At 38.0% G+C, this 16540-nt stretch overlaps 1 protein-coding gene across 3 annotated transcripts in view; it reads right to left on the minus strand.

The window, feature by feature from the left end:
* The window catches only part of SYN2 (synapsin II), a 123371-nt gene that overhangs the window by 48511 nt on the left and 58320 nt on the right, over window positions 1-16540 (minus strand). The window contains exons 2-5 of one of the 3 annotated variants that reach the window (XM_087709110.1): window positions 14095-14152; window positions 11237-11328; window positions 9798-9954; window positions 6260-6349 (exon numbers count right to left, since the gene is read on the minus strand). In XM_087709110.1, coding sequence (XP_087565236.1) covers window positions 6260-6349; window positions 9798-9954; window positions 11237-11328; window positions 14095-14152 — 397 coding nt within the window. The remainder of the gene's footprint in view (window positions 1-6259; window positions 6350-9797; window positions 9955-11236; window positions 11329-14094; window positions 14153-16540) is intronic. The other 2 variants (XM_087709111.1, XM_087709112.1) reach the window with 2 other exon arrangements.

The raw sequence follows: 16540 nt of genomic DNA on the forward strand, positions 1-16540 counted from the left end.
CTTCGGCCACTGCTGGCTATCGCCCAGCCGCCGCAGCCACCTCCCCTTCCTCCCTCCCTCCTCCCCGGACTCCTCTTCCCGCCCCCGCCGCCTCGGCTTGGAAGAGCCGGGAGAGCGAGCGAGCGAGCTAGAGAGAGAGAGAGAGAGAACGGGGGAATCTCTTGGGGCTCACCAGAACGCTGCTCCTTTCCCAGAGCAGAGAGAGAGAAGGAAAGAAGGGGGGAGAGAAAACTGGGTGCCCGAGCTCTTTTCCCACATCCCTATGCAGCGGGGAAAGAGGGGTCACTCCCAGTGAAGTGTTGCCCCCACGCTCACTGCTTCTGCTGCAGCCACCCGAGGCTGAGATGGGATTCGGGGTTTTGACAGATGCCCGTTTCCCCCTCCCCGAGCCCTTCCCCCACATCCCTATGCAGTGGGGAAAGCTCGCTGCTTCTGCCGCAGCCACCCGAAGCCGAGACGGGATTCCCCTCTGCCAGCGCTGGGCAGCAAAGCCTGAAATGTTAAGCTCACTCCCTCTTCCTGCAGCACGCCCCGATGCCGAGATCCCGCGCACTTGGGGCTGCTGCGATGTCCAGGGAGGCTCAGCTGGTCTGAGTAGGCAGGGCAGGGGTAACGCGGTGCCCAGCTCAGGTGCTCTGAGTAGGGGGGGACCCTCTCTGTCAGCGCTGGGCAGCAAAGCTGAGATGTTAAGCTCACTCCCTCTTCTTGCAACACGCCCCGATGCGAAAAACGCTGAAATCCCACACACTTGTGGCTGCTGCGATGTCCAGGGAGCTCCAGGATGACTGAGAATCCCCCGTGTTATTCCAGATAGGATAGAATATTGCCTTTTCCACTTTTTCCATTCCCCCCAATGGCGGTTAAGAATCAGCAAAAATTTGGGGCGTGTGTCTGCGGGAGAAAGAAAAGTAAGGAAAAGGAAAGAAAGGAAAAAAAGAGAAGAAAAGGAGGGGAGAAGAGGGGAGAAAAAGGGGTTTGTTGTAGAGTTGATAAAGCTTTTAAGAGTTTGGCAGCGAGAGGATTCTGAATGGATCCCGAATGATCGGGACTCGAAACAGCTCTATTACGTCCTGCTTTTTGTGGGGGGGAAAGAGAGAGAAAGAGAGAGACTGGGAGAGGGGAAAAATTTTGGGAACGGCCGTAGCCTACCTCATCTGGATCCTGGAGCGAAGCGCAAAAAAGCACAAAAAACCGTTGGGTTGGGGGTTTTTTTGATACTCTGATTTTTGTCACTCTCGTTACTGTTTTCAATTCAATTCTTTTTTCCCCCAGTCTTTTTTTAAAAACTGAACGCTTCTACCTCCACCCCTCCTTCTGCCCCGAGGAGTTTTGGAGTGGAGGGGAGGAACAGGGTTTGAGGCACGGGGATGGAGGTGGGGGTGGGGATCGGCTGGCCAAGACGGCATAATCCCCCGCTTTCCAAGCTCACAAACAGCACGGATCTCTCCAACTCTTTCTCTCCAGCTCTAAGTATTTTACACTGAGGTTTTTAGCTCCAGCATCCCTGTTTTTAAAATGCTGAAGACCCATCCTGATCCCTCCAATGACGTTCCAGATAATGAAATATGCAGGGCACGTTGTAGTAAAAAAAAATTGCCAATTATCATGATTGAAACAGGATCTGAATGGAAGAACTCCAATTTGCTTGGCATAATGTTTAAAGGACTTTGATTTGAAGAGAAGAGATTTCAGAGGAAGAAATGGCTATGGCTTCAGAGGAACAAGTGGCAGCCTCAAGTTACATGAGCTCACCATATGTCATACCTACATGCTTGCAAATTCTTTTACTTATTGGACCAAAGACCCAGCTAGGAAAAATGATAACACATGGAATCCTTTAGTGAATGCTATGCAGCAGTATGTGTATCAAAAGCATAGATTTACAGGAGCTTAGTAGAAATATGCTGTAGTAATGCAAATCAAAAGCAGAAGAATTTATCCTTGAGGATCTTTACTATTTTCAAGCCCCCTTCCCTCTTCAGGCTTCAGAATTTAAGGAAAGAGAGAGGGAGAGGGAGGGAGGGACAGAGAGAGAGAGAGAGAAAGGGGGACTGTGTGCACAGGAGTAGGGATTTTCTAAAAATCCCATTGAATCCAGAGGAGGAGAGAGAGAGAGAAAGAGGAGTGTGTGTACAGGAGTGTGGATTTTCTAAAAATCCCATTGAATCCAGAGGAGGGAAGAGAGAAAGAAAGAGGGAGTCTTTGAGGTGGGGGGATTTCCTAAACCCCATTGAATCCAGAGGAGGAGTGTGTGTGTATTTGTGTGTGTGTGTGTGTGTGTGTGTGTGTGTGTGTGTGTGTGAGAGAGAGAGAGAGAGAGAGAGAGAGAGAGAGAGAGAGAGAGAGAGAGAGAGAGAGAGAGAGAGAGAGAGAGAGAGAGAGAGAGAGAGAGAGAGACTATCACTGTGTTGTAGCTTATGATTCTTGATGAATGTATTGTATTTTATTTTATTTATGTACACCGAAGACAAATTCCTTGTGTGTCCAATCACACTTGGGTAATAAACTATTGTACTCTACTCTACTCTACTCTACTCTACTCTACTCTACTCTACTCTACTCTACTCTACTCATTTCTATTTCAATTCTAATAAGGAGTTTAGCTTCTCTCTCTTGAAAATGTAAGCTAGCATAATGCAAGCTAGCTTTAGCTTTCAAACAGTTCATTTAGTGACCAAAGTTACAACAGCCATGACCATTTTTCACACAGTGACCATTTTTCACACTTAGCGACCGTTGAAGCATCCTCATGGTCACATGATCCAAATGTTGATGTTTGGCAACAGATTCATATTTATGATGCTTTCAGTGTCCTGGGGTCATATAATCGCCTTGTGTGACCTTTTGACAAAATATAAAATTTTTAATCAAGGCCCCCCCCCCCCCCGTCAATGGTGTCCCTCTTTACCAATCTGAAAATCTGGTCACCTTAATCTACCATCACTAATGATGAGAAGAAACCAACGAAATTCCACACCGGAGTTTGTCATTGTCCAGGTCAACAAGCTATGTCTCCTGGACATCTGTCAAAAAAGGGGCTACAGGACTCAGTTGTTACTGCTAGGGAACCAGGGCATGCAACTGCAAAGCGACTAGAACAAAAGTGCTAAACTGGAACAACTGAAGAAAATTGTGAAACCATCAAATAACACTACCAGGCAGAACCAATAGCCAGGAGATTTCAAAAAAGAATGATGCAACCATGGAAGGAAAAACACCCAGAAAGTGACATAACTGAACAAAGACTAATGGATCAAATATGTTTTATCATCCATAATAAAGTTTTCACAGATGTGAAAATGCAACATCTAGAAATATTGGCTAAAAAGAAAACAACAAGTAATGATGAATAAGCTGAAGAAACTGTTCCAACACCGGAACAAGCTGACCAGCCAGTGGAAGAAACCAACATACAGGATGAAGATCCTCCTGTGCAACAACTCGAAAGTGTAGAGCTAAGTGATCTAGCAAACATGCTGAAAGAAAAAAAATTGAAAACCACATCAAAGAAAACATAGAAAGAAAAAGGCTACCTACCATTTGGCAGTGCATAGCAAACAAGTGAAAAATCTGTTAGCTGCCATGAACAACATTTTAACTTCCATCCCATCCAGCACACTATATGAAACCAACCAACTAATGCAGTGATGGAGAATCTTTTTGGCACTGAGTGTCAAAAAGGTCACAAGGAAATGTTGCATACACTCATCGCGGCCACGCTCCAGGTTCTAGCTGATGATCAGCTGTACAGCCCGCAATGCACAGGCTGGTTTTCAGCACTGCTGCGCCGCAAAAGGATCACACCGGAAGAACTTCCAGGTCTGGTCCACATGCGCACACAACAATGGGCTGGCCAGCGTGCATACGCAGGTTGGTTTTTGGCACTGCTGCGCATCAAAGGACAGCTGATTGTCACACGTGCATGTGCACCAGAAACTTGGAAGACAAACAGGCAAGGCCAACAAACTGGGTGACATGGCTTCGCATGCCACTTTGGGCACACATGCCATAGCTTTTCCATCATGGAACTAATGTATAGCACAGCCGCCATTATAACTGCAGAATTGGGTTATAAAATGCCAGAAAAGAAACCCACTGGAACACCAAAGTGGAATATTCGACTTGAAAATAAAATAAAAAAACTACGAGGGGGTGTCAGCAATTTACAGTACTTGAAAGAAGAAAAACTAAAGAACGAAAAGCTGAAAAATAGTTTACACAAAAAATACAACCTGAAGGAAAAAAACAATAATGGAAATCATGGAACAATGTGTAATAGCAACAGCAAAGAAAATTGAAAGATACAAAGGACGAATAAAACAATATTGTGAAAATGTCCATAAGATCTTCAAGAAACCAACACCTCTTCTAACAGTCCCTTGATGAAAATTGAGTCCAAACTAATGTTCACCCATGAAAAAAAAAACTTTGAAATTTTGGAAAGAATTGTGAGAAAACCCAGTGGAGTACACCAAAACTGCCTCCTGGATCAAAGATATTTAACAACAAACAACATGAAAGAAAATGGAAAATAGCATAATAATAACAGACATGGTTGCAAAACAAGCAAAGAAGGTCAAGAACTGGAGTGCACCTGGCCTGGACGAACTGCATGAATACTGGCTAAAACACCTGACCAGTCTCCATCATGGCCACTCAATTTGATGAAATGCTTCAAAATGCAACAAGCGAAGAATGGTTAACAACTATCCGAACATACTTGACAATGAAAGATCCAAAAAAGGACACAGAACCAAGCAACTATTGCCCAATTACTTGTCTGCCAACAACGTTCAAACCTTTTACAAGAATACTGGCAAATTCAGTATTCAATGATCTGATAGAAAACAGCTTGTATCTAGTAGAACAAAAAGAAAATTATAAAAAATAGAGAGGAACAAAAAGTCAGCTGCTCATTGACAACATGTTACTAAAAATGCAAGTTGAAGAAAAATGGATTTGAATGTGGCATGGATCAATTAGAAGAAGGCATTTGACTCTCTACCCCAGAGCTGGGTTAACGCCTGTCTGGAAAACTTGGAATCAGCAAAAATATTTGTACATTTTTGAAATCAAACATGCAAAAATGCAAATGGGTAGAACATAGGTGAAATCAACATCATAAGAGGAATCTTCCAAGGGGACTCACTTTTGCCACTACTGTTCAACATTGCATTAATTCATCTGACAATTATCCTATGATATCATATGAAACACAAAACTGGGATACTAAATCTCAAGCCAAAATGGCAAGATAAACCATCTACTATACATGAATGACTTAAAACTGTATGCAAAAAATCCCACAGAACTTGAATCAATACTCAACACAGTCCAACTGTTCAGTAGTCATATCAGAATGAACTTTGGACTTGAAAAATGTGCTATATTTTCCATGCAGTGAGGAAAAATGAAAAAAAAAAGAAGGAATAGAACTGGGAAATGGAAGCATTGTGAAAGCATTAGCAAAGGATGATGGTTACAAATGCATAGGCATATTGGAAGCAGATAAGGCTTGAATGGAAAAATGAAAGAGCAAAAGGAATACATCAGGAGGGTCCGCAAAATACTAAAATCAAAACCAAATGCTGGAAACATAATTAAAGCCATTAATACATGGGCAGTTCCAGTGATATGCTATCCAGCTGGAATCATCAATTGGAATGTAAAATTTAGACTGGAAAACATGTAAACCTTTGAATATGTACCATGGTTTACAGTCACGAAGTGATGTCAACAGGTTATACCTGCCAAGAAGAATAGGTAGCAGAGGGCTATTGCAAGGCATCAAACTGTAGAAGAAGAAAAGCAAAGTTTGAAGGACTAAGTGAACCAAAGTACCGAAAAATTGCTGCAGACTGTGAAAATGGAGAACATTATTAAAACAACAAAAACAAAGGCAGAATATAAGGAAAACCAACTAGATGACAGATTAGATATATGGAAAACCAAAGCTTTGCATGAACATGAAAATTTACAATTTGAGTATAAATCTGAGCAGCCTAAAACAAATGTATTTCAGAAAAAAGAATATCTCTCATTTCAATTTCTGTAACTTTAAAAACACCGGGAATGTTTTCCCCATTGTAGAGGGAGTCAAATATTTTATATAAGTAGACATCTTTGTCCTCATAAAACCAGTGACACTACAGATAAAACAAGAGGATGGTACACAGATAAAATGGACCCATGGATTATTATAGCGGTCTCATCTACAATGCAAAAGGAATAGAAATTTATGTTTATTGTTTGCTCTTACCATTTCCTTGTGATTTGGATAAAAGGTTTGCTCAATCAGAGGAAATTTCTCTGCTCCCAAGGATCTATAGATGGACACCAATTGGGCAAACTACAAACAAACAAACAAACCCCAAAACATTAAATTCCAAAGACAGTATAAAAATTATCTTAGCACTCCTCTGCAATCATCTAATCATTATCAATCAAAATATCAAGATCTAAATTCCAAAATGCCTTAGTGCTTGCCAGATTATTATCTAAGGAAAAAGAAAGGAAAAAGGTACACAAACAGCTTTACATCAATAAACCTATTTATAAATATTATCTGGATATTCCTCTATGGCAATACTTGAATAGAGCTCATCTACAATGTATTGCTAAGCAGGCATATTTAGAAATAAATAGATTTCAGTGCCTCTCTGCTTGGTACTAAACAGTTTATATAAATTGTTTCTTAATAGAGTTATCATTAAGGTTTAGTGCCAACTCTCATGCCATATTTAAGATGAGTTCATTTATTCCATACTTCCTTCTTTTTATTCAATCTTGTAACTGCAATAGACTTCTTAGTTACTACTAATAACCATGGGTGGGCTGCTGGGGGTTCACAGTGGTTGGGGAGAACCTCTACCTAAGATTCTGTGCAATTTGGAAAAACCCCAAATACTACTCCTGGCTGGCCCTGCCTCTCCCCTCCCAGAAGTCCCCACGTGGATTGTTTTGGATGCAGGTAAGTGCAGAATGCATGTGGAGGCTCAGGGAGGATGAAAAATGGGCCTACTGGAAGTTCGGGAAGGCCAAAAACAGGCCTATTTCCGGCCTCCAGAGGATCTCTGGAGCCTGGGGGGTCTGGAGCCTGGGGAGGTCATTTTCGTCCTCCTGGAGGCTTGAGGAATGCCTCCAGAGCCCGAGGAGAGCAAAATCACCCCCCCGCTATGGTGCAGAAGGCCAACTAGGCCATGTCCACCATGTCCACGCCCACCCAGCAACTGGGCAGAGAACTCCTTGCTAATAATTTTTGAAGCCCCCCCCCTGCTAAAAGCTGAATGAGATATATATAGTCACAGTATTTCCTCCCAAGTTTACATAGCTACAGCAAATGTATAGCACAGAGGTTGCAATAAGTTCTAATTATACATTTATGGTCAAATGAGACAAGGTATCATTCATTTAAAAGAACGAAACACTTTTAAAAGGTAAATTGCAAGCATGTGGTGGGGGAGAAGCAACAGATCCCCTCAAGGGAAAAGAGGCCAAAAGGACAAAATGGAGTTGTTTTTTTAAAACCACACCTGGAAGAGCAATTTTCCTATTCATGCTTGGGCATTGGATTTTCCTGGCCTTTGTCTCAGCCCATTACCTAGTTTATCAGATTAGTATAGGGCTGGGGAGATTTAACTCTTTGCAGCATCTGGTATTTGCATTTGGAAAGAGCTAATTACTTCCAGTATCTTTGTTCCATTGGGAACCATCAGATTATTGAAGCAAATTTAGGAATTGGTTTTGCAATGTTAATGAAAATAAATTAATTTCTTTATTGACAATCTCATGTACTCTGCTCTTCAAAAAGAAGGGAGAAAGAGAGACTGAGAAAGAGAAGTGTGTTTTATTTATTAAACAATATTTATTTATCTTGCTTCCTTTTCTACTTTTCTTCTTTAACTTTATAAAAAAATTGTTTAATATAATTAGATATAGATATAAATACAGATAACAGCCTCATGGGATGAACAAGAGAAAACTCCAGGCGTAATCTCTAGACTGTCTGGCTGTATAAACATTTTGATACGTTTTAATAATCTCTCTCTTGTCACTGGAAAGTAAATAATCACAGGCCACAGAAACCACAATGTCAGATTAGTACCCATTGCCACATTCTGTTCATATATAAATAAAGACAAGGTTTTGTCCCAAAGAAAGAGATAATATGTAGCCAGACAAACCATGGGCATCTCAACAATATATTTTTCATGATGCAGTGTCTAACTTTTGTTTCTACTGGCCTTCTGGTACTGGTTACCCTGTTTACTTGAAAATAAGACCTCCCCACATAATAAGCTTTTGAGCGCATGTGCTAAAATAAGCCCTCCCCGAAAATTTTGCAACACAGCAGTAGCCCTGAGGTGACCATGCTTGCTGCCTCCTGCACTTCAAAAATAATAAGACCTCCCCAAAAATAAGGCCAAGTGCTTATTTTGGGGATCAAAAGAAAACAAGACCCTGTCTTATTTTTGGGGAAACATGGTAGTAATAGGGCTTTTGGCTAAATCAGGGGGGTGGGTTGCAGTTGTTAAAGTGCAGTAGACATGCATTGCACTGGATAAAGGTTTCTGAAATATTTGGGGCAGCACAGAACAAGGCTCGGATAAGAAGCCATTCTGGGTCAAACTGGGAACATAGGAATTTTTCTCAACTTTGGCTCTTGCCCTAAGTAATACTTCTAGGTTGAGAGCAATTGGAGAAAATCCTTAAACGGTCCCAAACTCTGGTATCTGTAATGAACTTGCTTAATAGACTTTTTGGGTGAATGCTATGAGAAAACTATCCAGCAGTGAAATAAAAAAAATGGGGATAGAATGAACATTTAGATGTAACTGCCATTTAGGCTTAACAAGGATTGTATCTCTTGCTAATTTTACATTTTTAAAATCATAATTTTAATCATGTCATGTTAGAGTATTTTAGAACTGTAGGGTTTTTTACTCTAAAAATCTGGAAAACTGGTTCTTTATGCAAAGGATTGGGTAAAAGATAAAAGTATTTTGATTTTAAAAGATAAAATGTTCAGTTATTGCAAATGCCTGCAGCCTTTTTAACAATAGCAAGAATAACACATTAAACCTCTTAAGGTAGAGAACTGGCAGGTTTTGTCTTGAATGCCAGCAGGAAAAAAATTATAACCTCACATTAACTTTCTACATGCAGAAGTGATTTTATTTGCATTGGAACAAAGAGAGACTGCAAGGAGAAGCAATGGAGAGATTAGTCACACTTACTGTACATACAGTTTTTCATACAGATTCTCCTATTTGTGTTTATAGTATTATCATCCAGAAAAATAAAAAAATTGAAACCTGGGAGGTGCAATCTAGCTAAGCTGTAGTACCCTTTTTAAGGTACGTTTGTTCAGCTCCCTTACCCACTGTTTATTATTTCATCATGTTCTCTGAACAGGCACTTTTCATTAATAATAGCTACTTCACTAATTTTGTACAAGACCGATTACAGTTCTTTTATCTGCAAATTTTTGAGAAACTTGGTAGTAAAAAAAAGCTGCAAGAAAATGAAGCAAAGATTATGAATATTAATCGTTAAGATATTAAGCATTAAACATGCATAGTAATTAAAAAGCATCAAGGAATATATCTATATTATATAAGACTTTGAGATGCAATCCAAATGTAAATCTTTTAATAAACATTTGCATGTGCACAGGGGCAAACGTTGGACTAAATAGTACTCATTTTCCTTTCCTTCTCCCAATTTGACATTCAAATGTGTTATTCTTCAATTATACAATGAAATGTATGATTATTGAATTATGATTTGTTACTTACTACCCAGGGCTTGTCACAGAAGTTGAAGATTGACTCTAGAGAGTTAACACTTGGGATGCTTGCATAATGCATTCCAATAATTAAATTACGAAAATCTTCATTTTCGGCCATGCTGAACGAATGTTGCCGGACAAGAACAAAGTCAGGCTTGAATGACCTAAAGAGAATTGAGTTTAATAGCAAGCAAACAAATATATTAGAAATTTACTAGAGCTATGGGGGTTACAAATAGGGCACTCTTACAATTTCTCTTGTGGTGAATAGTGTCTTTTTATATGTTTTTATTTTGCTGAGGTGATAATTTTTCATCAGTACAATGAAAAATTCCTCTCAAATAAAAGAATAAAGGCTGGGAGAAAGTATACAATTATTTAACTTCATTTGTAGTTATTGGTTGTGTTGGTAAAGAAAGAAGGTTCACTAACTAGCAGTCATGAAAAAAAAATGTTAGAAGGTGGTTGAAAAAAAAAGGAATTCAGGCAATTTCTTTTGAAGGCTACCATTTTATAGGTGGTTAGAGGGTGAGGCTCCTGTTATCTAAGCCAGAATGTTTGTTTTGATATACTAGTGTATGCTGACACTTCTGAAGGGACATGACCAAAACCAGTAACTGATAAATTTTATCCTGAGCTGAGGGTAAAATGAAAATGATAAAGAGTGATGTTAAAGTCATAATTTAAAGGTCTGTTTGTTGTAAAGCTTATTCTCTTCCCTAATTTTCTCTCCTAGGACAAAAAAATATTAATATTCAATTTGTTGCTATCTGTGAGATCTGGAAAAAATTTAACACTGGATACTAATTTAGAACTTCTGCTTTATCACTCCTTGTTTCACATATAACATCTACTTCTGTTCAAATAGGCCTTCAATGCCCTATTAGTGCTCACCAAAGAGAAAAACCAATAACTCTTTAACTGTTTCATTCAGAGTCTCTCTAGAGCAATTATACGCATTCTAAGATTTTGCAAGTTTGTAATCAGGAATATTGAAAGATGTTTTTCTATTTTTTAAATCATACTTGCATACATGAAACTGAGGAAGAGAAATTTAGCAGCACAAAATAGCATAGTTTTCTTGAAAAAGACATGGACAAAAACTCCTAGTTAACATAACAGATTGGTTTGGTGCCATCAAGCTATGCCAGTTCTTGATGATCATATACTGTCCAGTAGATAAACCTGTTAGCCTAAATCTCACATGAATTAGAACAAAGTGAGATGCTATTTGGATATTTTGGCTGTTTTCTACTTATGAATTTATCAAGAAGATGAATAAACACCTTAATTACATCATCCATGGACCTGGATGTACCTTGGCTTTAAAACATGGACAAACCCTCAACAGATTCTATTTCTATTAAAAATGTTATTCATGATCATGTTTTGTATTTATTTATGTTAACCTTAATTCTGAAAGTCAAAAGAAGTAAAATAACTTACTTGACAACTTTAATGCCATTTCGAAAAGCTTGCACATTTACAGAATAATTCCCATCAGCCTGAGCTATCAAACTGACCTCTGAAAATTGTGCCTGAAAGATTAAAAAATACATAAATGAACCAACTAGTTTTAAGGTGCTAGTCCACATGTAACATCTTTGGACATATGAAATTTGAACAAGGAAATAGCATCTAGCAAAGTTCTAAAATATTATTTTATGCATGTTTTCTTACAGGCATTGTTACATATTTAGAGAACAGAATAATGTTGGACCTGTTTTTTTCATATGAAAAGTAGAAGGAATGTATAAGTGGAAATGTCTTCAATAAGTAATAAATATTTATGGGATGTTGTCATGTACGAAAGAAAATTTTACACGTTTATATTATGAACAAAGGTGTCATAAAATGTATTGTAAAATTACTATCATCACTAACTTTAAACTTTAACTAACTTTAAAAAAGTCAAATCTCTTGGTAGATCTACCCATACGTTCATGATCAAGTTGAGGATGAGAAGCAGATTTGCTACAGGCAGAACTGCTATTCAAAAGGAGCAATTAGAGCCTGAAATGCCCCAAAGCAGTTGGGCCCCATCCTTCCATCCATTGTCTATAATGATCTGTTTAATGTCACTTGTCCCATGCTGGCAAAGGTACACCCTGAAGCTATCCTTTCCCTTGCCCATTTTTCACCCTGCAACTTCCTTGTTTCAATCCTTTTGGTCCAGGGAGAATAATTCTGCAGCCAAACTCCAACTCTCACCCAGAAAAGAATGAATGAAGGAATTCATTCATTTGTTCGTTTGCTCATCCATTCATTCATTCACTCATTCATTCATTCATTCATTCATTCATTCATTCATTCATTCATTCATTCATTCTGGAAGCTGCATGACTCTAATGAACCTACCCTTCCAACATATTTCCCTAATTGTATGGCAGTGGCACACAATTTAGCCAATATTTATAGCTCTAAAACTACCTTCCAAAAGTTCATCCACACTCCTCATAATTTGCATGGAATCTTCTACCAGGAATAGGTGGAAATTTTCTATATCACTTTTAAAAGAGGCACTCTTAAAGAAATATTTTTACACTCATCTATCTTCAGTAGAACATTTCCACCCATTCCTGGTGGAAGATTCCATGCATGATTTGACTGGCTTCACAACAGCTAATCCTAAGGCTTGTGTTTGTTTACATAGAGGGAGTGCCAATAATGGAAACTACCTTCTTGTTTCCTCTCTCTGTAGCTACCAGCCTAGCAACAGCTTCCATAAATATGCCTGGCCACAGAAGTTACAGATGTCAGGAATTCCAACAGGGGTAGATTGCTGCCAGTTTTACTACTGGTTTGCAACCCCTGCATGAATGGTAGATGCATATTGCGCATGTGTGCATTGGTTAATGTAAATTTACAGTGACTAAAAACCAAAATGGCAGCAGCCCAGCAGTGGTGAGGGAACTGGTTCAGGGGCATGGCAGACCTGGGTCGCTGCCGGTTCTGTGACCCAGGCCTGAATTCCACTATAGGTGTGGCTGAACCGAGCCAAACTTGGAGCAACCCACCTCTGAACGCCAAGGATTTTTCCTAAGGGTCCTGGCACTGGTTCACTGGTTAACTGGTATATGGTAGTTCCAGTTATTCCTTTTGTTGTTCCTACATTTGGAGGTTTCCACATTCACTGTTTCCCCAGCAATCTGCTAGTTTTGTGAGCATTCAGCCAGCATGATAGTCCCTGATCTTCAGCTTTAGCTCTTCTCTCCATGAATCCATTCTTGGATTCATTCATTCCCCTATCTTATATTTCTTTTTTACACCTCTTAAACCATCTATTCCATTCATTTCTCTTGCAAATCAATATTAATTAAATCAGCAAAAACTGAAAGCAATATACCATGTCATTACAATTATCTTCATCCCCCCCCAAAGCAAATATGATGATTATATTAAACCCCTAAGTAAATAGGCATAAGTAGGCATATTCTTTTAATTAAAATGTATTTGTGCAACAAAAATAATCAAATGAAAAAAGGTAATTATAGGCACAATAAAAAAAATATTATGTTGCTCTTCTAATATTTGGGAGTGGTTGACTACAATTTTATCTGCTGCATTAAAAGCTGTTAGATGTTGGAACAGAAATATGGTTTTGATCCTATTTACATGAAAAACAAATTGTGGAAGTAAAGAAAGAGCAAGATTTAAAAAAGAATTTAAAATGTATCTTTCTTTCTCTTCTCCTACAAGTAAATCTACCTGAACAAATTATATGAAAACAAGGAAGGAGCAACTTGCATTTGATCTCATAGGAAGAGTGAGCAAAAGTGATAAAAAGTCACTGGCCAACTAATAATGTTCATTTCTAAGATCCATTCCATCACTTACACCCCAACAGTTTTGTCCATATGTAATGCAATTATGTTTGAGAAAAACCATTTTCTTGAAAAGTAAAAAAAAAATCCCATCAAGTTTATGAATATTTTCTGAAATATCTATATTAGAAGTGACAGTAAGGCATATGAATTTATTAAAAGTTTCACTGCCTTAATAAACGCCAATATCTTTAATAGAAGAATATAATATTGCATTTACAAATGACCAGAAAACAGACTTAAAGCTATTGTTTAAAACAATTATGTTAAAGAAAATCCTTGTCAAGTGTTCTTAAAAACATTTTATTACTGCCTCAATAAATTCATATTTTATTCACTGTATTATATAATTTCATTATTTACACTGGGTCAAAAATAGTTTTATAAGGTGCCAACTTATTCCATTCTTAATACTCTGAAATAATACTTAACGCTAAGAAAAATTGTATGAGTAATAAGACAGTAATCTTTTTTTAATACCTGCTCGACTTTGATGTCATATTCTCCATGGACTTTTTTCCCACGAAAACTTTTGGTCCTGAAATAGAAGAATTCTCATTAAAATAAGTTGTAAGTAAATGAGCAAAATCACATTGGTATTTTAAAAGCGGACTTTTATCAAGTTCCTGACTTACTACCATATTAGGCCAGAATTTTCATCCTTAAGTCATGATGGTCATAAATCAAAGCACCCATGGGCCTGCCTTTATTTTATAACTCTTTTTATGGCAGTCATTGAATGAGTCATTCTTATCAGCACTTTTTGCCACAAATAAGCCAAAAAAGGCCAGCAAAAAACATTGCTATGTGACTGTAGAATGCTGCAACCAACCATAAAAATGAACCATAAAAATGAACCATAAAAATGAAGTTGCCAAGCATTGAAAATACTATTGGAACTGCGGAATCAAGTTGTGATTAGCTTTTGGAAGAGTCTGTTGTAACTTTGAATAGTCAGTAAGCAAACAACCAACTGTTAAGTGGTGAGTTTCTTTACATATTTAATTGAATCATTGAATTTATTGAATGAGGTTAAGCTATTTCTAACCATCTGTCTATTGTGAAAATTTGACTGTTAGTATTACTAAGAATCTATTATAGTTTGGATTATGGACTTATAGTCAAACAATGGAGCCCTTTTCCAGAAGCCCTTTGTACTGTGGTTCTGTCTGCTGCCTTGGCATAGCATATTGCTTCCTACTTTTATCTGTACAGGAATATCTATGATATATGAGACAGCCCTTACAAAAACATCATTTCACTCAGAGAGACAGGAAGAAATGGAGAAAGTCCACACTGCCCTGACTTGGCTTTCCTGTGTTTAAGAGGAGCAGAAGGAGAAACTCTATTCTTATAGCCTAAATTAATAAAGTAGATGTTCTACTGTTTCCTGGCCCAGCCTACCTCAAATGGTTGACACTATCTTTTAAAGGAAATCTAATTTGATGATTAATGATTCTAAATTTAAATGCAAAAAAGTGACATAATTTCAAAAGTGAAATCTTACATCTATGTAGCAATAACACTTAGACTTATAAACCACTTAACAGTGCTTTCCAGCCCTCTCTAAGCGGTTTACAGAGTCAGCATATTGCCCCCAACAATCTGGGTCCTCATTTTACCCACCTCGGAAGGATGGAAGGCTGAGTCAACCTTGAGCCTGGTGAGATTCAATCTACCAAATTGCTGGCAGCTGGCAGTCAGCATAACTGGCCTGTAGCACTGCATTCTAACCACTGCGCTACCATGGCTCTCCTATGTAACACATATACATATGATTAAGGATTCATGCTTTCCCTCTTTCATTGGGAAACAGACCAATCCCATCAGAGATAACAAAACCAAACTTTATTTTAAAAAAGAGGACCAATGTAAGCACACTATTCAACTTTACTTTAAAAAGAAAGATACATATAGTTACTACCACACTGGGAATGTGGGAAAGAAAGAAAAAACAAACAAATGCATTTTTATTCAGTCCCATTTTATAGACATCATCCATTATTCTGTTCTAGTATTTTTTTAAAAAAATCAATTGTATGGCAGATTTAAGTATCAGAGATTCTGGCTATATGACAAAAAGCATCTTTCCCTCATAGGGATATGAATTCCATTTTTGGCCAGCAGTGTGCAGCATTCTAAATATGATAGTTACAAAGCAAATAAATTGGGATTAAATAATATTCTTAGAGTAATATTATTTCTGAATGAATGAATTAAGCAACTGATCTCTGGCATCTTGTTTCACGTGATTTCATTTTTTAATTAAACATTAACACAGAAAATCAAATTATTTAATTTGGGTTTTAACTAACAAAATGGAATCCCAACTGCTAATTATACCCAGATTAATTAAATGCTAAAATGAAAAATATATTTTTCATCCTTTAGAATTAACACTCAGAAGATAGGCTTAAGATACAGAAGGATCTTGACAAACCTGAACATTGGGCACTATCTAATAAAATGAAATTCAATGGTGAAAAGAGTAAGGTTCAACATTTAGGCAAGAAAAACAAAATGCAAAATGTACTGTACAAAATGTACAGTATAGGTGGTACCTTGCTCAATAGTAGTAACTGTGAGAGGGATCTTGGAGTCCTAGTGGACACCATTTAAATATGAGGCAGCAGTGTGCAGCAGCTGCTAAAAAAGCCAACACAGTTCTAGGCTACATAAAAAGAGGGATAGAATCAAGATCACATGAAGTGTTAATAACACTTTATAATGCCTTGCTAAGGCCACACTTGGAACACTGCATTCAGTTTTGGTCGCCACGATGTAGAAAAGATGTGGAGACTCTAGAAAGAGTGCAGAGAAGAACAAAAAAGATTCTTAGGGGACTGGAGACTAAAATATATGAAGAACAATTGCAGGAACTAGATATGTCTAGTTTAATGAAAAGAAGTGTTGTGTATTGAAGAAA

Source organism: Thamnophis sirtalis, unplaced genomic scaffold, assembly GCF_051295495.1.
Source record: "Thamnophis sirtalis isolate CommonGarterSnake01/CBP01778 unplaced genomic scaffold, rThaSir2_p1.2 scaffold_3, whole genome shotgun sequence".
Lineage (NCBI taxonomy): Eukaryota > Metazoa > Chordata > Lepidosauria > Squamata > Natricidae > Thamnophis > Thamnophis sirtalis.